Below are 23,589 nucleotides of genomic sequence, written 5' to 3' on the forward strand. Positions count from 1 at the left end.
GAGGTCTAAGATTGTGATTGCGTTTTTAAAGGTTTGTACAGCTCAGCAGTTATTGACAGCGAATTGGCGCGCGTACCGCACACCGTCACACAAGCCGACACTCGAGAGTTTCATTTCTGCGCAATTAACTACCCAAAAGTCCCAGTATTAATTCCGTTTGTTTAGAAATCTTAATTTTATTTTATTTAGATAGCTTCATAGAAAGTTGAACGCTCCAATTATATTCGGTCGCATCCCACGGTCCCGCCGCGAATTGTACCGCGCGCGCTGGAAAACAAAAACAAAAACAAACAAACAAACAAAGCTACAAAAGTACAAGTTGTACTTTAGACGTGTAAAACTTCGGAAAATTCAATGACAACCTGCTGGATAACTTGCTGCGATTAAAATGAATTTTGAAAATAAATGGAAAAGGAAAAACCTTTATACGCCGTGAGTCTTTTATTTCTAGTAAGAATCGTTTTGTTCAGTTTTTTTTAGGGTTTGATACGGCTAAAAATTTAATTCGATGCTCCCGAGTCCTTTTTTTGTGCGTGTTTTAAGACGCTATGATGAATAGGATGTCTATGTTAGTACAAAATCGATTAATGTAAAAGCTTGTGTAGCAATAAGTGACGCTACCGATAATAAAAAATAAATCCAAAATAGTTCTTCGTGCCACTCAAATTGGCGCTCTCTTAACTACAACGACATTTGTGAATGTCTAATATACAAGCAGCAACCATGCGCGTGGTGCATCCTGGTATACGTAAACCACAATGGAGGTACTACTGAATTCTTTCTAAAAACAAACTTTGCCCGGATCTATAGAAAAGTCGATACACGTCCGTCTTTCTCTTGTAGTTCAGGGCTTCCTTGGTAAGATGACTGGGATAGTTTGTGGTCTCTTTCAGGCGAGCGGGTAAAGTCCATTTTGGATGATATGGAAGACTCCTTTGGGTTATAAACCTGTGCATGGGATAGCTGTGGAGTCGCTTGTGTATGCTTCGGGTAGAATTCTTTTTCAGCGGTTTTGTTAAGAAGAGATATAGACCCTGCCATGTGCCCCATAGCTTGTAAGTTTTCATGAGCCGGCTTTTCGTCAATATTCTGCATCTCTTCCTCGAAGATAGGATTTTGCTTCGTACAAACGGTTTCTTGTGGACGACGCATGCGCTGTAGCTCCCGTCGTCGCCACTTCAACCACGTGTAAGTGGTAAAAAGCAGGAGGAGGACTAGGGCTAGCACACATGCTGTGATAGTACCGGCGTCTAGAGCGTTCATCGCCATTTTTCCACTAGACCCAAAACAACAAGAAAATGCGGTTATTAAATTTTAACCATTAATACCCAGGGAAAGGGAAAAGGTATTCAAAAGATGTATATTGTGATCTATTATCACCCTTTAGGATACATTGCGTTGGGGGACCATTTTATATATCGTGATCTATTGTCACCCTTTTTAGGATACATTGCGTTGGGGGACCATTTTATATATCGTTATCTATTATCACCCTTTTTAGGATACATTGCGTTGGGGGACCATTTTATATATTGTTATCTATTATCACCCTTTTTAGGATACATTGCGTTGGGGGACCATTTTATATATCGTTATGAATCTATTATCACCCTTTTTAGGATACATTGCGTTCGGGGACCATTTTATATATCGTGATCTATTATCACCCTTTTTAGGATACATTGCGTTGGGGGGACCATTTTATATATCGTGATCTATTATCACCTTTTTTAGGATACATTGCGTTGGGGGACCATTTTATATATCGTGACCTATTGTCACCCTTTTATGATACATTACGTTAGGGGATCATTTCTTATAGCGTGACCTGTTGTCACTTATTTTCTGATACATTTAGGGACCTAGAGCGAGAACGACGACGGCTAGGACAACGAGATCGAAAGAGATGCCTTCGCCGTTTACTGTCGAATCCGATGTATCGCGACCCGCGTTTTCAAAACACGATTTGTTTTGTTTTTCTGTTCCGTTAGTAAAACCAGGCAGTGTCGCGACAGAAAGCCAGGCAACTGCGCTAGGCGAGAGATGGCAAGAATCTGATTGGCTTAGAATAATTTGACTGGCGGAACAGAAAATCAAAAAAGACAAAAACAAATCGATGTTTTGAAAATGCGGCGTCGCGATACAACGGATTCGACAGTAAAAATCTACACCAGTGTGATTGCAATAAAATTAGCTAAACAATATAGTCAGAGACAGATAAAAATTTACTAAGGACATTTGTAGCGAACGTAGTTAGAGGAGCTTACATGCAAACGTCCGCGTCCTCAATTGATCGTTGAATTGGGAATGTTTACGTCGTGATTTGGTGGGAAACGCCCGGCTGAAATTTATTAGACAGAACGCATTTTCACGTGCTGTTATTCAATCCTGAATCAAATTCCATTGTTTTCTGCCATCGTCGTCCACGGCGTATGGAGCCGTGACCTGTTGTCAAACACTCCTTGCACTCAAATAAATTGTTTATATGAAGCTATATGAACCCCATAATCAAACCCTTCTCTCTGTCGCAGGCCGGAGCCGCAACTTCGCGTATAAACCCACTGCAGAGCCGGCTTCGCAGGGTGACTTCACACATGCGTGCCTACATACTCTTTGATTATTTGGTATCACTCTTGTACTACATATAAACGAAAGGTAAGCGATATCTAATTCGAAAAACAAAAACGCCTGTTTATAAAATGACAAAACCTCCAAGTTTCCTAAACGGTAAGAATATTTATCATTTCGAAGTGGTTACCCTATATTTTTCTACCCTAAGTTACTTGACCGACCATTTAAGATTTTCTTGAGAGGTTTGAGTTACGGGAATTAGTTTTCAGGTTAGGGATTTACTTTTAAAATCAGTTTTAGGGTGTGTTTTCGCATGACCTATAACATCAAATGAAAAAACTTTTTTAATTAGCAAGATTGTCAAGTTATACTTTAGGGAAGGTCTCGAATATTTTTGTTTGTTTGCTACGTGTCTTGTAGGGCTGCAAACTTGAAGCGTAAAGTGACTTGAAGCGAAACGTATTTTTATAGCACGATTTATAAAATCTCTTTACAAACTCCAATAAAGGTATGATATTTAAGAAGTTACCTATTCAATCTTTTGGTAACCTGGTGGAACAACAACGAGTTTATTCAATGTAAGTTTTCCTTTTTCTTAGTGTAAATATTTTGCGTGTTTAGTTCTCAGAGAGTTCTTTTAGTACTCATAGTTATTAAATTGGCTTACGGATGTATCGTTTTAAAAGACAAAACACAAAATTATATACGAAAATATATCTAGTATGTTTTTTGCATGTTTTAGTGGAAACAAATCTTAGTGGAAACAAATGCAAATGCGAGCATTTTAAATACAAAAGAAGTTCTTTAAAGATATACTGTAGCTTATAACTCATTAAGATATCATTTGACCCCGGACACTTTTCCTGTCATTCCAGACGGGTGCATACCTCTTATTTTGCGCCTTTTGCGAGCTCCTTGTGTCCAAATTTGAGTGTGTCAAAAGGCAATTCGATCGAGTGGACTTTTGTCTTAAAGCAAACAAGATTGTAGCTGGAGAAGTAATTGAAGACCTTCAAATTAGCATAAGCAGTGGAGCCTTGCTTTATGAAGCTCAACTTCACGCATAACGAAGTCCACAGTGTGACGTCATGTCCGGAAAAAGTTCGGATTTCGTGTGAGTAACTTGGAGTGTGTCGAAAGGCGATTCAATCGAGTGGACTTTTGTCTTAAAATTAAACAAGAGTTCGGCTTGAGAAGCTTCAATTAGCATAAGCATTGCTTTATTGCTCAACTTCACGCATAACGGAGTTCACAGTGTGACGTTTGTCCGTCACACTGTGTTGGTTCTCATTTGGACGTAAGCGCAAACGGAAGGCACGTAGTTTCCCGATTCTCACTAGAACATAAGCGCAAGCGGAAGCGCAAAAGAACTCAACTGCTTGATTTTCTTGCGCTTGCGCTTGTGTTTGACCGATTCTCACTTGCGCTTCCGTTTGCGCTTACGCTTGCGTCCTAGTGAGAACCAACCTTAAGGAAACCTTGAATCACGACATCAGGCAATGCAGGGTGTGACGTAGAATAGAGACGCAGCCTGGAGCCCGGAACGTATTGTGTTCAAAATACTCAAATACTTTAAATTCTGTTTCTCCATCGATTCTAATTATCGTGGAATTCAGATGAGTTGAGATAAGCAACATCAAAGAGGAGCTTTAAAGCGAAAGTAAAAATAGCTTCATGATTCTTACGAAGTAATTCACAAATTTAACACTGAACTACTGTATATCGCTTTATACAGAACGGGCAAATACAGAGACTGGGATACCTGTGCTAAAGAAACAGTCACATGACGAAGTGACAAACTATTTATTTCCCAAGATGCATGTTGGGAGGCTCGGGCGCCAAGTCTGTCCCCGTTTTATTGTCAAATTACAGAGAGAGAAAAAGTCACGCCGATAAAAACACACACCGATCTCACGAATAAACAGAAGACTGTTCATGTCAACCAGGAAATGTTTCTTGCATCCTGATTGGTTTATGTCAAGGTTACCATTGTAGCGCGCGCTGCACTGTGAATTTATAGCTCAGTATCCTTGATATAGTCATCGCCCAGGTCTTCCTCCTCGGCCTCTCGCTTGCGTCTCTTGTGATGTCCCCAGCAGATGACGGAGAAGTCCTCTTTGGCCGCCTCGGCTTCCTCCACCGTCTGAGATAACTTGGCGAACAGCGTCTCTGGTAACCATAGCGACATGATCGCCCCAACAAGCGTCAGAACACCAAACATGGTAGCAGGAACGTACATGCCGTAATTTGGCAATTGCCCCTGAAAATAAAAGAATATTTTTGTTGGCTGTATTATCTGTCGTCAACAGTCATGAGCAAGAACGAGGGCTTTACCCCCTGAAAATCGGTTTTGAAAGACCTCTTCATGCAAAACAATGGGACCAAAAGTATCATTTTCTAAACGCTTAAACTCGCCAGATTACACCATTTGGAGTGGTTTGTATGGTACAAAGTACAGGTTTGTATAAACAGTACTTATACATATCTAGACTGCACTTACCAGCATTGCTATGTATGGGGTCAGTATGACGCCAAGCCTTGAAATCATGGTACCGCAAGCAAGGGCGTTAGACCTAAAAAGATAAAAGATAGTTCAAAATGCGCCAAGGAAAAGGCCAGCCGACACCGAAAATAAATTTTAAAAAACTTCGATAAAGGCCCTCCGCATACAACTTTGTCAATGTTGTGTAATGTGCGTTATATGATGACTTACATAAACTTGCCATCTCTTAAAAAACATGGCGGTGATTATAAATACATCTATTAGCTTATTCATTTGATACCCATGATGCATTTGATACCCATGATGCATTTGTTACCCATGATACATTTTTTACCCATGATGCATTTGATACCCATGATGCATTTGTTACCAATGATGCATTTGATAAGTGCAGTCCTACTTTATAAGAAGCCTGCGGACTTATTGTTTCAACTTCATGGACCGTTTTTGACAGAAAAGGCTAGATATGGGCATGTGATTGATTGAATGACGTGATTTACCTGACGACAGTTGGGAAAAGCTCAGTGCCATAAAGTAACGCGTTCATGAACGTCACACTCATGAACGACTTCCCGAGAATGGCGAACACTGTTATGATTACGGAGTGCTCTGTAGAGAGGACCAAAGTATGAGTATATAGTGTCCTGATAGTGTTAAACTGCGCCAAGCGCATAACCTCTTCACCCGGTGTTTTTCGCTATGTTTACCCGGTGTTTTTCGCTATGTTTACCCGGTGTTTTTCGCGATGTTTACCCGGTGTTTTTCGCTATGTTTACCCGGTATATTTCACTTTGTTTACCTTTGTTTCACTTTGTTTTCGCTATGTTTACCCGGTGTTTTTCGCTATGATTACCCGGTGTTTTCGCTATGTTTACCCGGTGTTTTTCGTTTGTAACCCGGTGTTTTTCGCTATGTTTACCCGGTGTTTTTCGCTATGTTTACCCGGTGTTTTTCGCTATGATTACACAGGTGTTTTTCGCTATGTTTACCCGGTGTTTTTGCTGTTTACCCGGTGTTTTTCTCTATGATTACCCGGTGTTTTTCGCTATCTTTACCCGGCGTGTTTCGCTATGATTACCCGGTGTTTTTCGCTATGTTTACCCGGTGTTTTTCGCTATCTTTACCAGGTGTTTTTCGCTATGTTTACCCGGTGTTATTCGCTATGATTACCAGGTGTTTTTCGCTATGTTTACCAGGTGCTTTTTGCTATGTTTACCCGGTGTTTTTCGCTATGATTACCCAGTGTTTCTCGTTATGTTTACCCGGTGTTTTTCGCTATCTTTACCCGGTGTTTTTCGCTATGTTTACCCGGTGTTATTCGCTATGATTACCCGGTGTTTTTCGCTATGTTTACCAGGTGCTTTTTGCTATGTTTACCCGGTGTTTTTCGCTATGATTACCCAGTGTTTCTCATTATGTTTACCCGGTGTTTTTCGCTATTTTTACCCGGTGTTTTTCGCTATGTTTACCCGGTGTTTTTCGCTATGTTTTCCCGGTGTTTATCGCTATGATTACCCGGTGTTTTTCGCTATATTTACCCGGTGTTTTTCACTATATCTACCCGGTGTTTTTCGCTATATTTACCCCTCTCATCTACCTCATAGCGAAAACCACCGGGTAATACTTGCGAGGCTACCAAGCGCAATGTTAACTATTTTAGAGTGTAGTGTTTATTATTTTAGAGTAAACGATAAGAGTGATGAAATATTGGAAGAATATTGCGAGTCCTACTTGTTCATGATGAAGACCATTTCCAAAGATTTCGGGAAGGTGATGATATTCATGACGTAGCTATTGTACAGGTTTCCTGGCATACTCGTCACGTACAGGAAGAGGCCGAAGTGAACAATCGCACATACTAACCTGTGTTAATACACAAACGGGGGTTATTCAGCGTGTGCCAGCAACCGCCTGCTAGCAAGCTATGGTCCATTATATTATCAGTAAAGCCCAGTCTATACCCATGCGTATTTAACCGGATTTCTGAGCAGGTTTCCTGTTGTGAGAGTTGTGACGTCACATACCCATGATGCTAAACAGTTTATCTCCCAGCACAGGACCCCCGGTGAGAACGCCTGGGGTATTAAGGGCGCGTTTTTAACTCGTGATTCCGGAATAAGAATAATTATAATAGAAAAAGCGCGCGTTCGTTTATTCCGCGTTCCCATTCCGGAATGGAATAAAGGCCATTCCACCCATCCTGCTACCTGTAGCAGAATTACTCGAATGCCATTCTGAACATTCTCCCAACCATTCCCATTCCAGAATGCTAGGAAAAAAACCCTTAGGCTGAGTAAATCCCTCACCAAGTGCAGAAAAGGATGAACGACCTCTTCCTGAGTTTCCGTGTTCGCACCAAGTCCAACATCGTGTATCTTTTGTCGTCCACTTTGTGCCGTTCCAGTTGGTCTTGTCTAACGTTTTCAATCAGCTCTCTAAGCGCTTGCTCGTCAATAGGTTTAGAGTCTTTGCTTCCAAATTTGAGCAAGACGGAGTATGCTTCGTCTAGCCGGTTGTGAGCGATGAGCCAGCGGGGAGTGGCGGGGAAAATTCTACAATAACACGGGTAATTACTTGATAATTAATGGTTAAAGTTGACAACAAATGGAAGGAACATGGGGAACTAGGAGCGTTATGATAGGCCTACTGAATTCGCCAAGGCTCAATACACAGGCGCTAACACGCACAAATACACACTGACTCGCACTTTCAGAGTCACATCGGTACTTCTGCTCTATTCTATCGTGAACTTTGTTGTCCTAAATTGCGTCTCGCCTATTGCCTCCTAACACCGCCGGATGCGAGGAAGGAAGAGAGGGCGAGAAATGATGAGAAATGGGACGAAGGGGAAAAATGCGAAGAAATTTAAGCAAAGTAAGACATAACTTACCTCCACAATAGAACGAAGATCAACCCAGGGACTCTGACAGCAATGATCAGCATCCGCCAATCTCTGATTAAATACGCAAAGAGAGCCGTGCCCGAGTACCCGATACTCCAGAGAAAGCCGGCGAGCTGTCCTCCGAGAGTGCGATGCTTCTGCCCCAAGATCTCGATGGCGTAGACAAAATATGTTACATTTACACCCATCTGGAAGAAGCCGACGATGAAGCGAAGCAACGAGATGGCGTCAGAGAATGAGGAGCCCAGTGAAGCGAGAGCCTTAAGATAAAAACGAAGCGTAAATTAAAGAGGCCCTAAAATCAGCCAAAATTATTGGAGGGGAAAAAGGTGGGGGGTAGCTTAGCAAAAGTATTGGGGACTCCTTTGTTCATTGACGACACATTATCGCTGTCGCTCTACCAATCTGTTATAAAAAAATATTTGTACTGTATTCAAGTAACGTAGCTCATACTGTTCCTGTTTTATTCGCGCCGTGTGTGCCGTAGCAGGCCTCGAAATGTTGGGGGACACAGACCAGAAACATTAAGAAAACATTGGGGGGCACAGTCACGCCTCTACTAGTCATTTCTATATTTCTCTTTTTGAGAATATTGGAGGGTAGGGGGGGGGAACAGGTTCTCCAAGTGCCGCAACCCCTGCTACGGCCCTGACCGCCCTCATATGAAGGCAACCTCTTTAATTTAGTGCAGCGCAAAGGCGGCCCTCACTCATTACGGTTATATGAAAATGACAACAGACTACTTATACCATTCCTTTAGTTCCAATAAACATAGTGGAATTCCTTCTAAAGTTGTCTGCCAACCATCCACCGGTGAGGGCGCCAAAGTACATCCCTGCGAAGTAAAAAGACTGGATTGTGGCTGCAAGGTAGGCGCGGTCACACAGCAGCTTCCACTGAAAGTAAAGTGAGATTTCACACAGCAGCGTCCACTGAAAGTAAAGTGAGATTTCACACAGCAGCTTCCACTGAAAGTAAAGTGAGATTTCATACAGCAGCTTCCACTGAAAGTAAAGTGAGATTTCAAACATCAGCTTCCACTGAAAGTAAAGTGAGATTTCACACAGCAGCTCCCACTGAAAGTTAAGTGAGATTTAATACAGCAGCTTCCATTGAAAGTAAAGTGAGATTTCACACATCAGCTTCCACTGAAAGTAAAGTGAGATTTCACACAGCAGCTCCCACTGAAAGAGTGAGATTTCACACAGCAGCTCCCACTGAAAGTAAAGTGAGATTTCACACAGCAGCTTCCACTGAAAGTAAAGTGAGATTTCACACAGCAGCTTCCACTGAAAGTAAAGTGAGATTTCACACATCAGCTTCCACTGAAAGTAAAGTGAGATTTCACACAGCAGCTTCCACTAAAAGTAAAGTGAGATTTCACTCAGCAGCTTCCACTGAAAGTAAAGTGAGATTCCTCATAAGCATACGACCTTCGCCCTGAATACGTGCTCTCCACGTGATCACCTTACCTTAGTAAGGATTAACTGGCCTTCCTCATAAACATACGTCGTGCAGTTAGTGCAATGCACATTCTTATCTGGACACGTGTTGTCCACGTGATCACCTTACCTCAGTAATAGTGGAGGTGAACTGGCCTTGCTTATAAACGTACAGTTAGCGCAACACACCTTCTTCTCTGGACACGTGTTGTCCAACGTGCTTTTCACGTGATCACCTTACCTCAGTAACCGTGGAGGTGAACTGGCCTTTTTCATAGGCATACGTCGTGCAGCTAGCGCAACACATATTTTTATCTGGACACGTGCTGTTCACGTCTACGCAGTAGAATTTTGGCGTTCCCATGGCAAACACCAGTACCCCATACTGTGTTGCCATCCCAAGGATCAAAAGGAAAATTGACAGTTAAAGCAACACTTGCACGTGACCAAATGACCGGATGTGCTCGAAGACGTCATCGTAGTGATATCGGCGTCTTGTCTCACATTCATTTTCTGCCATCTGCGAAAACGACAATCTCGTACCCAGTGCCTGCGGTTGTTTTGACAGCGGACGACCGAAGGTTCTGGAGACCAGTCCACTGGCTGTTCTTCAATGCCCTTTTTAAGACCCCAATTTTGCGCCCTTTCCTGGTTGCTTAAAAGCCTGCTTCCATTCCCATATAATGACAAAAGATCGCACTCATTGTTTCTTAATCAAATTTATGAATTATAGTACGGGACCGCAAAGTCGAAGCGCGTGAAAGTTGGCCACCCTCTCTATGAAATTTACAAAAATTGTACAAAAAATACATGGCTGCATAAAATTAATTTTCTAGGGCTGTAGAGATCAGATTGCAATTGCGATAAAACATGTAAAACTATAAAGACAAAAATAAAAAGAAAACTAATAAGAAAAACAAAGTTTCAAATAAACCAATAAGCGACGCGTATAAATAAATATCGCCCATGTTTTCTTTAAATGTATGCTCGGTTTGTACACCTTTCTGATCACGTGATGGGTTTGATCGACATCAGAGTGCCTTTTGTTTATGTGTCCTTTGAAGTTTGCTGGGTTTCCTAACCAGTCTCCCCTTTTAGTCGTTTATACTTAGATAACTCAAAACCCCCCGCTAACTCAAACTGTTTTCTTTCTGTTTGTCAGTGTAAAATGTAAAAGCATTTCAATATTGTATCTACCACGAATCTACTAAATATCATGCAGTTTGGACGATTTACTGCATTTTCATTGCAAATGTTTGAACCTTAAAGCATTGCTTTCTATCTTATGGTATGATTCACCTTAGAGTAGATGTAATCTCAGTGAATGCCACGGCCCGGTGAAAGAGGTAGTGAACCAATATTTTTCTCTACTAGTGGGTAACTGATAGGCTGTTGATATCAACTTACAAACTGCTGCTAGTAATCATTTTAACCTTGACTCGAGCGCTGATGGGGAATTGATTACAAAAGAAGGGTGTCTCAGCTGACGCTTTGTGTGTCGTTTTTAGGTATAAGAAACTCGTTGATCTTCATTTCTGCTATAACGACCCGTTGCTAGTTATTTTAAATTTAAGACCTTTCCCTTTTGCGTACCACTGTACCACTGCATTTTCATTGCAAACTCAAACTGTTTTCTTTCTGTTCGTCAGTGTAAAATGTAAAAGCATTTCAATATTGTATCTACCACGAATCTACTAAATATCATGCAGTTTGGACGATTTACTGCATTTTCATTGCAAATGTTTGAACCTTAAAGCATTGCTTTCTATCTTATGGTATGATTCACCTTAGAGTAGATGTAATCTCAGTGCATGCCACGGCCCGGTGAAAGAGGTAGTGAACCAATATTTTTTCTCTACTAGTGGGTAACTGATAGGCTGTTGATATTAACTTACAAACTGCTGCTAGTAATCATTTTAACCTTGACTCGAGCGCTGATGGGGAATTGATTACAAAAGAAGGGTGTCTCAGCTGACGCTTTGTGTGTCGTTTTTAGGTATAAGAAACTCGTTGATCTTCATTTCTGCTATAACGACCCGTTGCTAGTTATTTTAAATTTAAGACCTTTCCCTTTTGCGTACCACTGTACCACTGGCCAAACCATTTCCGTTATAAACGATGAATGACCTCATAAAATATCATAACCTCATAACATAAAATATCAAGTATCTTTTCACCACATAACAGGCAACAGCTTGAGTGCGTGCACACGCTTGCAATTCGCCAAAAAGGCGAGGTTACTAAGGTAAGCGAGCAAATGTGCGCAAAAATATCGACTTCTACAAATCTCAAGCAAGACGATGTTAATCGAAACATGAATACCAAATAACTTCTGAGTCAAACAACTTTTGTATACTGTTGTTTCATTAGTTTTGATATTGAGAACGGCACCTAAAAGAATAGATAATGAAACTTGTATATATATTGTATATATATTGAAATTTGTATAAGACCACCGGAGTTTTAGTTTATGAAATTGCATTTTATTAATTTCCTTTCGGTTTGGGAATCTAGCCGCTTTTGATTACACTTTTGTGTAGCAATGTCACTGTGTAAGGAGAAGGGAAATCGTAGCCTGAATAGGATTTGAAATTATAAACTTATCGTTTACTTAATCAAAGAATCTAAAAGGAATTGGATCTCGAGGGCGGACACAAATTCTTTTCAGAGGGGGAGTAGAAACAAGTTGAAAAAAATTATTTTCCCCTCCTCAAGTACCCCCACTGTTTTTTTTTTAAATTCTCGAATGACTATGGTGATGAAACTGAAGATAACAATTAAACTTATTTCTTTTAGTGGTCACGGTAACGAATCCTGCATTCTAATTGGCTAATAGAGCGGTCCGGAGATTCCTACTGCCCTACATCCGAGAATTGATATTTTGCGTGCACTGCTCGCTTAAGGTATGTTTTCGCTGGCGCTAGAAAAAAAATTAATAAGTTATTTACCGGGTTGGTCGGTCCGTATCGTGAGGCCGAAGGCCATTTCAAAGCCGACGTCACGGTATTTCACGATACGGACCTCCCACCCTGCAAATAACCCCTATGTAAACCCATGGGATATTTTTCGCCTGATTTTGGCAAACCCATGCAAGTTTAGCGCTAGAAGCATGATATACTTAGTGCGGAAATTTGCTCCACTTGGGGGCGCAAACAATATCAGCATGCGGTCCGACATGACAATTTACTCCTATTTTCGATCAAACCAAGACCGTCTAGGATCATTAAAAAGGCGACAATCAGCTCCATGTTTAAGAGCCGGGTGCGTAGCTAAGCGCAGAGGCAGCATACTACCCCCCCCCCCCCCCACCTTAGCAGCCAAAAAACAGTCTTTTCTTTTTAGAGAATCGTCAAATCTCAAAAGCTTTTTGCATGATATCTATACTGCGAAACCCTCCTCCGCTAATCCTAACTACTCGTCTGATCCCCCTTGGAATGACACACAATAAACCGTAAAAAGGATTCCCAATCCGAAGTACATTTACTTTATTTCTTATCGTAGAATGGCCAGATAATCATTTCCATGACGACAATTTTGAGTAGCTGTCAATTGGTGACAGTTTATCATCCCACACGGACTCGCCTCCACTGAGTGAACCACTGGCGTGATCAAGCTTAGCGGAAAATCCGAATGTAATCTCAAGTGCGTCAAGCCAGCGACCCATTTGGTTGGTCCCTCGTTCCATTGTGGGACAACAGGTTGTTATGGCGAAAAGAGCGATCTTCTAGGGCAAATGCAATTTTGGCTGCTTGTTTTGAGGTGAGGGTAGCGAACCGTTAGAGCCGGCGACTTTGTCAAATATTGGTGATTTGTTTTCTAAAATTACATTCTACAAGCTAGCCAACCCTTAGAAGGCTAACCTATTTTATATCGCACTGTACCAGTTTGAAATGTCAAATTAGAAACAACCTAGACAGACCAAATCGGGTCAAATCTGAACCTAGAATCGCCTGTATTTTTTAACAGTATATATAGAACCGCCCGTATTTTATAACAGTTTATTGTAGGCCTAGGTAAAAACCTTTTTTGACGCAACACATGGAATATAATGTATTTGACTAGGGTAGAGATGTGTATTAAAAGTGGCGATATTTCTATTCTAGATCCAGATATTTAGTCGATTTAGATGATCGAGGATAGGACATCGGTTTACCATACTTTCATTTCTTATTACTACGGATTACTTACGGATTCGAAATATGGCTGCTGCTGTGAGCGTTTCAGTTGAGTTTATAACTAAAAGACAAACCATAATGGTGATAATTGAAAAGACAAATAGTGGGATTTGCTGCAAAAAGGAAGGACAATCTTCCAAAAAATTGAACAGATAAAAAAATTGTAATAATGCAGACTAAAAGCCAGATGAGTATGTGTTTAAGTCTTCCTTTGGCTTTATTTTCTTTATGTCTTTTTCGAAAGCACACAACAAGATATGAAAGCAAAATTCTTCTTAGTTGTAAAGATCCAGATGTTAAGTTAACAGGTGAAACTTGCCTTTCTCATCGAATGTTTTATTCTTACAATATGTACATACCATATTTTTAATCTAAAAAAAACGCTTCTCATTTCTCATTATAGGTTGTCTCCTATTGTTTAGTACTAGAAAACGAAACCGTAAAAAAAGAAAATTAATCATTGAATATACTTAGTTTAAAGCATGCATTGACATTCGGAGACTTTAGACTGATAACTGAACTGCGTGTTTAGAAAGGATACAGATAGACGGCACCCATATCCGATCCGATTATAAAACTCGAGCGTATTTGACTAGCCCCTTAGTGGAACGGATAGAAGGTGAGAAATCCTAATTGATAACATGGCCATGTGAATAATACGGTCCCTCAGCAACTAGCTATCACTTCGTTTGCAGTTCCGTATCGTCCGTATTTAGATTTCACATTGAAATAATCCAGGTATTGCACGTCGATGACAAATGCCAGAGCCCTGGTTTACAATCCGCGGACCGAGTGAAGCTCTGAAAATTAAAGAGCTCTGACCAGCCAATCCTTTTACTTTGACAAATTATCAGCAGAAATCTAAAAGTAACAACCTCACATTAAAATCGAATGATTTATTCCCCAAATCAGCCGATGGAAATGGATGCTTTCTCGTACTTGGTACTTTGCCAGGAGGACAAAATAGCGGCTGACAGAGTCTCTTTAAAGCTAATGAAAAAAAAAGATTAATTTAATTTTAAGTGCTCTGGGAGCCGCCGGTAGGCGAGACGGGTTTTCGCCAGAGATCCATATCTCAAAGAAATCCCAAATTTTGGAATTTTATTGCCTGTCAAACGGCGAATGTAAATATCAATAAAGTGGCAGTCAAAATATCCAAATAGTCGTGCTCGTCAACGAGAGTAATGAATAAGTCTGGCTACCGAACAAAAAGGATCGATTTATGGATATTTTTAGGACAAAAAATCACCTATAACGTTCCAGAAGAAGAAGAAAAACTATTCTGTCACATTTGCATCTTAAGGTTGGTTCTCACTTGGACGTAAGCGCAACACACGCAAATTTTCGTTTTTCACTGGAACGTAAGCGCAAGAGAAAGCAACTGCTTGATTTTTTTGCGCTCGTGTTCGACCAATTCTCACTTGTGTTGCGCTTCCGTTTGCGCTTCCGCTTGCGTCCTAGTGAGAACCAACCTTTAGTTATGACTAAGGGGCGGACCATTTGACTTTTGAGGGGGGGGGGGGGGGTGTGATTTTATGTCTGCAAGAAATTTTTTTTCGCCCATCGGATGTGCAGGATTTTTTTTCCCATGTACTGCTATGCAGGATATTTTTTTTCTTGGAGCCCAGGTCTTTTTGCAGCATTTTTTTCCAATTGGCATTGTTTTTTCTTTTCTGGTGCTATATCTCTAATACAGAACTCCATACGTTGTGTTTCATTCTTTTTGACCTTCGAAATAGATTGAAATTATAATTCAATGAACTCACTTGGTATAGGGATTTACATGGTAAGACCTTCGTGTCATAGCCAAACAAGTCTTCGCTATCAAGCTCTTACCTTGCACATTGAGTCAAATAAAATAGAAAAAAAAGAGAGAAGCTTCTTTGAAATCTCCCACATTTGTTAGAATGTTTTTTAAGGTTCTGTTGAAAAAATTCCACAAAACAAGGGCATCTTTAGGGGGTAAGCATTTATATAGATCCCATCTGAATTTTAATCGATTTTTGGTATCTATGCCTATGTGAACACAAAGTGGAAACAACCATTTTATTTGTTTCCTCCTTCACATTATATTTTATTTTGGAGAAGTCTTGTTTTATCTTTGAGAAGTATAGCAATCATCATTGAAAAATCTTCAGCATGAGCACTTTTGTTTTATTTCAGAATGTAATTTCTAAAATAAAACCATTGGGAACTAGTTTTATCTGATAGGAAAAGACCACACAACTTATAAGTTTCAACATAGGGTGTCATAGTGGAAAGGACGAGTCTCAACCAATAGAAACTTTCAAGAATATGCCGGTGAGGAGAAATACAAAATACAAATATCAAAAATATAGAGGAAAACGTTTTATAGAGTAAAAACATCAAAGTTATCACAGAATTTTTATTTTTAAATATTTCATAGAGTTCATCTTTTCACACAACTTCGCAACATTTTTTCCCTTAAACTTGTGCATGAATTTTTTTGTCTGCTCATTTGCTTTGCATGCAATTTTTTTCTTTGAAATGTAGCTTGCAGGATATTTTTTTCAAAATCACTCACACCCCTCAAAAGTCAAATGGTCCGCCCCTAATCCTACTTCGACTAACCCTTATATTTCAGAGTATGTTTGAAAGCCAATGGCGCCCAAGACCGCCGTGTTATTCTTACAACTGATCGTGTTTTTCATCCGTGCATCACGGAGCGCACGTAACGAAAATTTACGCTCTTCGTCAATCGCATTCACGCGAAACAAAAGGCTCCTGGGATACACTATCGCCATCCAGCGGACTCCAAGTGTGCTGTCATGCGCACAACGCTGTTTGACAAGTCGAGAATGCGCATCGTTCAATTATAAATGCAATTCTGGAATGGAGTCGGAAGGAATGGACTCGGGAGGGACTTGTGAGCTAAACCACTGCGAGGCTGTATATCAAAAAGCACAAGGCATCGAACAGAGAGGGTGGCTTTATGGTTACTTGCAAGGCAAATTTTGGGAAAGACCGACAGGTGAGGCTTCTAAATCACCCATTACAAAGTTTATACGCTCTCTTGTTGCACAGGGCATATAACCGTATCACGTATCTCCCCTTCGCATTTGACTAGTACCTGGTCTTACCTCCTGATGATAAACCTTGTGCTAGAATACACTTAAGGTTGCTTTACATTTCGAAGAGCTCTAAGAAATATCCCACCTTTCCATTTTGTAACTCTATATACTTTTGTCATCCCCAGTCTTGTCATTCCACGCCATCATTTATGTTCAACATTTTCCTCCCTTCCAGATCATCTATCCACCTAACACCCACCCCCCCCCCCCCCCACCACCAACACCACCCACCCACCCCAGGTGCTTTGGTACGAATACCCGCCTTCAACCGAAAACCATATCACTAGACACAGTAGCGTGCAACGCAGGCTTTTACCCTGCATTTTTTTATAGCGAAAAGCCTCGAACGATTCGTAGCCGCCATCTTGGATTTTGCGCACGATGGCGTATACAAATCGCTCGAGGCTGGTTTCTCGCTACAAAATCACCGGGTAAACGCCTGTATTGAACGCTACAGACACAACGCGTGGTTTAACCGTGGTAGGAGCAGATACAAGACGCATCTATTAACTAAAACATTAAAAAAAAAATCGTTCCGTACATAACACGCACCCCCCCCCCCCCCCAAAAAAAAAATGCGTCGAAACTTTAGAAATATTGGATTCCGTAACCATTGCCCTTTTGGATGAAATCAATCTGCGTTTCCAGAGATGAGCTGTAACAAATTATTAGAATTATTAATTAGAGTGTACCAAATGTTCTGATTGTTGGGGAAAAAGGGCCGTTTAAAATTTGCGTCTCCCAAGTCATCATCTGCGCATGCGCAAGGTGTTTCGATTTCCAGTTGTTACTCTAATCCTCAATAGAGTTTAAAGTTCTTAAAACCTTTCACCTATACCAATCTAGCCAAAACAAAGCATAGATAAACTTTCAAATTCTGAAAAGGGAATTGAATTTGATTGAAATTTGAATTTTCTACAGATCTTTGAAAATTCCGGCCGCGCGAAAGGATATTGAATCGATATCATTAGTTTTATTTCTATTTTTGAAGTGAAATTTATACCTGAAATCAAATTGAAATTGATCTCTATTAACACAGCGAGGTATATAGGTTTGCACAAAACAAAACCATTGCCCACATTTCCCGTGACTGTTCCTATGTTTTAGCCTACGATGTTGAGAAATGGGCTGTAGGGTGGTAACTTTTTTAGCTCAGTGTTTGGGCCGGTATCTAGTGGGTTATGGTGCGCTGGTGCACCGTCGTAAATAAAAATGGAGTTTTCGTTGGGGTAAATATTCAGTCGTGTTTGTGAAGTCGTTGAATCTTTGTGCATTCATTCCCCCGATGATAGAAGAGTGGAAGATAAGACCGTTAGTGGGCGAAATAGCCAAATTGACTGTGTTATTTCTTCAACTTTGACCACATACTTGGCGGTCTTCAGTGTCTCTCCCCTCTTCTAGCTCTTCCCTGTGTTCGAGAGGTTTCTTGGCGGCATTTCTCATACAAACGTTTTCTGTTTTTCTGTAGCGAACGAGTGAGTATATATTTTTTGCGTTTATAAACCCTCCACAAAGTGTTGTTTGTTTGTCTTGTTTTTTGTTAAAAATTATTTATAGTTCTATATTTCTCTTAATTTTAGGAGCCCACTTGTAGGAGTTCTTGTAGCTCAAAATAAGAAAAGATAATAAGCTAATAACAATGTACTGCCTAAGCGAATAAACATTTTCAATTGAAGTCTAGAACTTAAAAAAACGAAATAATTTGAAAGTTTCCTTGCTATAATCAGCAGATCAAAATGGATGAATTGTGTCAATATTTGGGAGATAAATATGGCGGACTGACTGAGATTCTTTAATTTGCAGAGTTCAATTTCACTTTCACGACCCTGGGGGCGACCGGAGCTTTTGGTCCGACTAACACCTCACAGTACCAAGGGACCAGCTTGGACGGGGACGTACAGCTCGATAGGGGCACACAAATATGGACCGTGCCAACTAGAGGCACCTACACGATAGAGGCCCTAGGGGCCTCAGGCGCGGACGGCACTAATACCACTGGTGCCAGTACAAAACGTTCAGGAGGACTGGGCGCGAGAATCAAGGGAACCTTCTACTTCCTGGAAAACACTATTCTTAGAATCTTAGTGGGACAAGTTGGTATTCCCGTACAACACGGAGAGCCACTCCCGGGGGGAGGCGGTGGGGGGAGTTTTGTCACTTACACAGACGGCACGCCGCTTATTATCGCAGGGGGAGGGGGTGGGGGGTCCGCGCCATGGCAAGGGTGGCATGATGGGAACGCGGGTCAGCTCTCGGGTGACGGATCCCTGGAGGGTGGCGGTACTGGCGGGCACGGAGGCAGGATATACGACATTTATGAGAAGTCTTATGACATACCACTTCCGGTAGGTGCCGGCGCAGGCCTAAAGACAAATGGCGCCTCGGGAGTGAATGCCACTGGTGGGTCTGCCTATGTAAACGGCGGCGAGGGTGGTCTGGGAACGACTGGTTCCGAAGGTGGATTTGGCGGAGGCGGGGCAGCTTTTCTATACGCTGGTGGAGGGGGAGGGTACTCAGGAGGAGGGGTGACAAGGGCAACGCGGTATTCTAAGTCCGGGGGAGGGGGGTCGTATAACGCAGGGTCGGGGCAGGAGGGAGAAGTAAGGGGGCAAAAAGGCGAGGGAAGGGTAGTGATTATCCTGATACGCCCTGATATCGGGTGAGCTGGTCCAACCGCAGTTTACGATCATCCTTGGTGACATCTAGGCTAACGCGACCGGAATCGACAAGTCGAAACCGAAAAGTTGAATGAACATAGCGTAAACGAATATCGGCCGGTATGAGCGAACGATATGATACGTAATGATTTAGAAAACTGCGCACTGCTCTGGAGTTTGAATCTCGTCAAGTTGGACCGTGAGTACAAAACGGGGACATCACGGCTCATAGTCAATCAGCACTTTAAAGGAAACGGCTTTCTTGTAAATACATTATAGTGTTGTTTTTATCAGTGAGAAATCCTAAAATCAATATTTTAAAGGTCTTTTAAATTCAAACTTTTCAAGACGTTCTATGACAAGGTTGCAAACAGTACAAGAACCTAAATAACCACATAAAAATTGAATTTGTTTTCAATCAAGCTGGCATTGAAAGTAGATGACAGTACAATGAAACATGAGCTATATATATCAACACATGGAACAGTTCTTTGCAAAACCATGTACATATAAACAGGAGTTGTAGATTTCGTTCAGTGCTCGAAATCAATACAAAATTTGTCACGATTACAAAAAGCTTTCACAAATATTGTACACATAAGCTGTAATATTGGACAGATTGTTTTGGTAGGGAAGTTTATGTCAATCAAATTGTTTCTCCATCCCTATTGGCTTACTGCCCCCTAAACTGTCAAGGTGGCCACGGTAGCGCGCGTGGTATTAAATAGTACGCTTCTCCCATCCTGATTTGCCTACTTCCCCCTAAACTGTCAAGGTGGCCACGGTAGCGCGCGTCACATTGCAAATGGCTTTGTATGAGGACATATTGTAGACGATAGTAGAGCGTATGTAAGTGTGCACTACATTGTAACTGCGTGTTCTCACCGGCAAAAAAGCGTCCATTCACAGTGTGGGTAGTGTTTACTGTGACTGCGTGTTCTCACCGGCAGACAAGCGTTCATTCACAGTGTGGGTAGTGTTTACTCTAATTGCGTGCTGTCACCGGCAGACAAGCTTTCATTCATAGTGTGGGTAGTGTTTACTGTGACTGCGTGTTCTCACCGGCAGACAAGCGTTCATTCACAGTGTGGGTACTGTTTACTGTAATTGCGTGCTTTCACCGGCAGACAAGCTTTCATTCACAGTGTGGGTATTGTTTACTGTGACTGCGTGTTTTCACCGGCAGACAAGCGTTCATTCACAGTGTGGGTAGTGTTTACTCTAATTGCGTGCTGTCACCGGCAGACAAGCTTTCATTCATAGTGTGGGTAGTGTTTAATGTGACTGCGTGCTTTCACCGGCAGACAAGCGTTCATTCACAGTGTGGGTACTGTTTACTGTAATTGCGTGCTTTCACCGGCAGACAAGCTTTCATTCACAGTGTGGGTATTGTTTACTGTGACTGCGTGTTTTCACCGGCAGACAAGCGTTCATTCACAGTGTGGGTAGTGTTTACTCTAATTGCGTGCTGTCACCGGCAGACAAGCTTTCATTCATAGTGTGGGTAGTGTTTAATGTGACTGCGTGCTTTCACCGGCAGACAAGCGTTCATTCACAGTGTGGGTAGTGTTTACTCTAATTGCGTGCTGTCACCGGCAGACAAGCTTTCATTCATAGTGTGGGTAGTGTTCACTGTGACTGCGTGCTGTCACCGGCAGACAAGCGTTCATTCACAGTGTGGGTATTGTTCACTGTGACTGCGTGTTTTCACCGGCAGTCAAGCGTTCATTCACAGTGTGGGTAGTGTTTACTCTAATTGCGTGCTGTCACCGGCAGACAAGCGTTCATTCAAAGTGTGGGTAGTGTTTACTGTGACTGCGTGTTCTCACCGGCAAACAAGCGTTCATTCAAAGTGTGGGTATTGTTTACTGTGACTGCTTGCTGTCACCGGCAGACAAGCTTTCATTCACAGTGTGCGCGTGTGACGGCAAATCCTTCACCCACTTATTCTTCACCAGAACATCAAGTAACTCGCGCAACAGAAGACTTGCTTTCAGGGTTGACAGCGAGCCTATCAGAATCAGCTTGCGCTTAGCACGTGACACGGCCACGTTGACTCGGCGCCAGTCCTTCAGCAGTTCGCCAACATTGGCAGCGTCGTTACTGCGGACTAGGGAGACTAGAATACAGCCCTTGTCGCGCCCCTGGTATTTGTCGACTGTGTTGATCTCGATCTCCTCGAGGGATTCCCGCGGGACGTCATTCAGCAGTTGCCTGAGAAAAGAACAGTTTATACGTTAGCAGTCAGCTTTGAGACATAACTAAGTGACCGCTTGAGAAAGTTAGTGAAGGTGACTTCTTAAGGGAGGTTTGGAGGGTGACATCTTAAGAGAGGTTTGGAGGGTGACCGCTTAAGAAAGGTTTGGAGGGTGACATCTTAAGAGAGGTTTGGAGGGTGACAGCTTAAGAAAGGTTTGGAGGGTGACATCTTAACACATTGACCCCTCAACCGGCCTGTACCGGCTTTGGGAAGTACCCACAACCCAAAAAAATTCATAAATGCAAAATAAACACAACAAGATGAAGATACTCAGGCATCAGTCTAAGGGATAAATGGTCTTGCAGATATGCATCCAACCAAGGTGTTGGCATCTACTCTTAAGCCAAATAATAGCACAGGTTCTTTGACAAATCTCAAATCGAACAAGGAGAGAAAAGCAGAATCACCCCTCTCAATAAAACGCTCAAAATACAACACAAGGGAGAGAGATCAGCAAACACAGCTCAAGACACAAATAGATACCTTTATTCTGATCCTCCAGGTACATTTCCATGGCCTCAAAACACAATGTCCACTCCTTGAAGGATTGTACAACCACGAAGATGTCTTTACGTATTGCAAAGCCTTCTGGGAGATCCAGGGGAAAATTCACGAGGGGAGGGCCAGTCAACACTCCTCTCCCCAAGGTCAGATGGTTTTTTTTATAAGTCTTTTCACCCCGAAGCCAAACAAATCAATTCCAGCTCATACAGACCCAGAATAGCAGTGTAAACAATTTTGGAATCAATTTGGTTTCAGAAAAGACAGCATTTAGGAGAGCTGTGGTGATTCATTAGAAAATTATTTTCTCATCCAGGCAAAGCTAAACAAGAAAAAATCATCATGAATCCACCTTTGCTTGCAAATATCCATAAGCAAAGCACTCAATTATGCCCCAAAAGACTTCATGATGTCCTGAGACACTCTCCTAATATGCTCATAGCTGTATTTTTGATGAAAAATACAAGCAACCATCAATTTGTGCTGGCTTCAGCACAACGACGAGGGTTTAAAAGTGGGGACCGCAAAGCACGGTTGGAAAGCTTGGATACCGCTGACTAGGTGCAGCTGTGTTTGACTTTGACGGGCTGTATAAAACTCAGAATAGGGGGGGAGGTATCTGTTTTCAGTCTGTTTTTTTGTAAATTCAGCTAAAAAAAAGCCAGGAGTCAATGGGTTAAGAGAGGTTTGGAGGGTGACCGCTTAAGAGAGGTTTGGTGGTGAACTCTTAGGAAAGGTTTGGAGGGTGACCGCTTAAGAGAGGTTTGGAGGGTGACATCTTAAGAGAGGTTTGGAGGGTGACCGCTTAAGGGAGGTTTGGAGGGTGAACTCTTTAGAGAGGTTTGGAGGGTGACCGCTTAAGAGAGGTTTGGTGGTGAACTCTTAGGAAAGGTTTGGAGAGTGACCGCTTAAGAGAGGTTTGGAGGTTGATCGCTTAAGAGAGGTTTGGAGGGTGATCGCTTAAGAGAGGTTTGGAGGGTGATCGCTTAGAGAGGTTTGGAGGGTGATCGCTTAAGAGAGGTTTGGAGGGTGATATCTTAAGAGAGGTTTGGGGGGTGAACTCTTAAGTTTTGAGGGAGATCTTCAGAGAGAGTGCCGCTTCAACAGTAGTTACCAGAGGACTGACATTAAAAACAACCGCAAACTCAAAACTCAGAACATATTCCAAAATCTTCTAAAACAAGATTTAGCTCAGATTATCTCCTAGTAGGCTTTTAAACACTCGTCCTACTCTCCCATCCCCCACCACTTCCCCATGTTAGGGTGATTTAGACCCACGACGCCGGCAGAGAAGCGTGCGCGGGGCGTCCTCTTGTCGGCGTCGTGGATCTAAATCACCCTATTTACAGATGAAAGGAAACAAATTGTTCAGACTACAGTGAAACAAAGAGAAAAGATCAGTGTGAAACCAGTGCGATATGCCGCTCTACCCTAAATTACGAAAGTCATTAGTAACTACTTACTAACCGAGAGTGAGGTCATGCCG

The 23,589-nt window shown here is 41.9% G+C and overlaps 3 protein-coding genes across 6 annotated transcripts in view; 1 reads left to right on the forward strand and 2 right to left on the reverse strand.

Moving 5' to 3' along the window:
- Nucleotides 1-160: 160 nt before the first annotated feature.
- On the reverse strand, nucleotides 161-12,668 carry LOC5506464 (organic cation/carnitine transporter 4). 2 transcript variants are annotated; one of them, XM_032374855.2, is made up of 8 exons: nucleotides 8,726-12,668; nucleotides 7,965-8,236; nucleotides 7,381-7,626; nucleotides 6,806-6,937; nucleotides 5,575-5,683; nucleotides 5,072-5,144; nucleotides 3,459-4,831; nucleotides 161-1,276 (listed from the first exon to the last, which is right to left on the reverse strand). In XM_032374855.2, exons 1-5 carry the CDS (start codon nucleotides 9,005-9,007, stop codon nucleotides 5,596-5,598), a joined length of 1,020 nt encoding a protein of 339 aa, XP_032230746.1. In that variant the 5' UTR covers nucleotides 9,008-12,668; the 3' UTR covers nucleotides 161-1,276; nucleotides 3,459-4,831; nucleotides 5,072-5,144; nucleotides 5,575-5,595. The 2 variants fall into 2 exon arrangements, with proteins under 2 accessions (XP_032230746.1, XP_048582599.1); XM_048726642.1 differs by lacking the exons at nucleotides 6,806-6,937; nucleotides 7,965-8,236; nucleotides 8,726-12,668 and having other exon boundaries at nucleotides 7,381-7,515.
- LOC116614165 (WAG22 antigen) lies at nucleotides 2,427-20,008 on the forward strand. Of its 3 annotated transcripts, XM_032374856.2 has the most exons (5): nucleotides 2,429-2,655; nucleotides 12,215-12,321; nucleotides 12,920-13,177; nucleotides 16,199-16,585; nucleotides 18,489-20,008. In XM_032374856.2, exons 4-5 carry the CDS (start codon nucleotides 16,216-16,218, stop codon nucleotides 19,346-19,348), a joined length of 1,230 nt encoding a protein of 409 aa, XP_032230747.2. In that variant the 5' UTR covers nucleotides 2,429-2,655; nucleotides 12,215-12,321; nucleotides 12,920-13,177; nucleotides 16,199-16,215; the 3' UTR covers nucleotides 19,349-20,008. The 3 variants fall into 3 exon arrangements, with proteins under 3 accessions (XP_048582597.1, XP_032230747.2, XP_048582596.1); XM_048726639.1 differs by lacking the exon at nucleotides 12,215-12,321; XM_048726640.1 differs by lacking the exons at nucleotides 12,215-12,321; nucleotides 12,920-13,177 and having other exon boundaries at nucleotides 2,427-2,655.
- Nucleotides 19,799-23,589, reverse strand: part of LOC5516522 (DNA replication ATP-dependent helicase/nuclease DNA2) — a 28,340-nt gene continuing 24,549 nt past the window's right edge. Inside the window, exon 21 of the mRNA XM_048726638.1 lies at nucleotides 19,799-21,556. Within this exon, the coding sequence (XP_048582595.1) occupies nucleotides 21,208-21,556 (349 nt within the window). The 3' untranslated portion in view covers nucleotides 19,799-21,207. The remainder of the gene's footprint in view (nucleotides 21,557-23,589) is intronic.

This window comes from Nematostella vectensis, chromosome 4 (assembly GCF_932526225.1).
Source record: "Nematostella vectensis chromosome 4, jaNemVect1.1, whole genome shotgun sequence".
NCBI classification, from domain to species: Eukaryota; Metazoa; Cnidaria; class Anthozoa; order Actiniaria; family Edwardsiidae; genus Nematostella; species Nematostella vectensis.

What these genes read in the sequence shown, in the direction of transcription:
- LOC5506464 (XM_032374855.2), bottom strand. Translation starts at nt 9,007, where the DNA reads ATGTTTGAAATCTCACTTTACTTTCAGTGGAAGCTGCTGTATGAAATC. An exon ending in TTATTGGAACTAAAGGAATG is followed by an intron (nt 8,237 to 8,725) that starts GTATAAGTAGTC and finishes TTTTATCTTAAG; the next exon opens with GCTCTCGCTTCACTGGGCTC. An exon ending in ATCTTCGTTCTATTGTGGAG is followed by an intron (nt 7,627 to 7,964) that starts GTAAGTTATGTC and finishes GTGTTATTGTAG; the next exon opens with AATTTTCCCCGCCACTCCCC.
- LOC116614165 (XM_048726640.1), top strand. Translation starts at nt 16,216, where the DNA reads ATGGCGCCCAAGACCGCCGTGTTATTCTTACAACTGATCGTGTTTTTC. An exon ending in ATTTTGGGAAAGACCGACAG is followed by an intron (nt 16,586 to 18,488) that starts GTGAGGCTTCTA and finishes TTTAATTTGCAG; the next exon opens with AGTTCAATTTCACTTTCACG.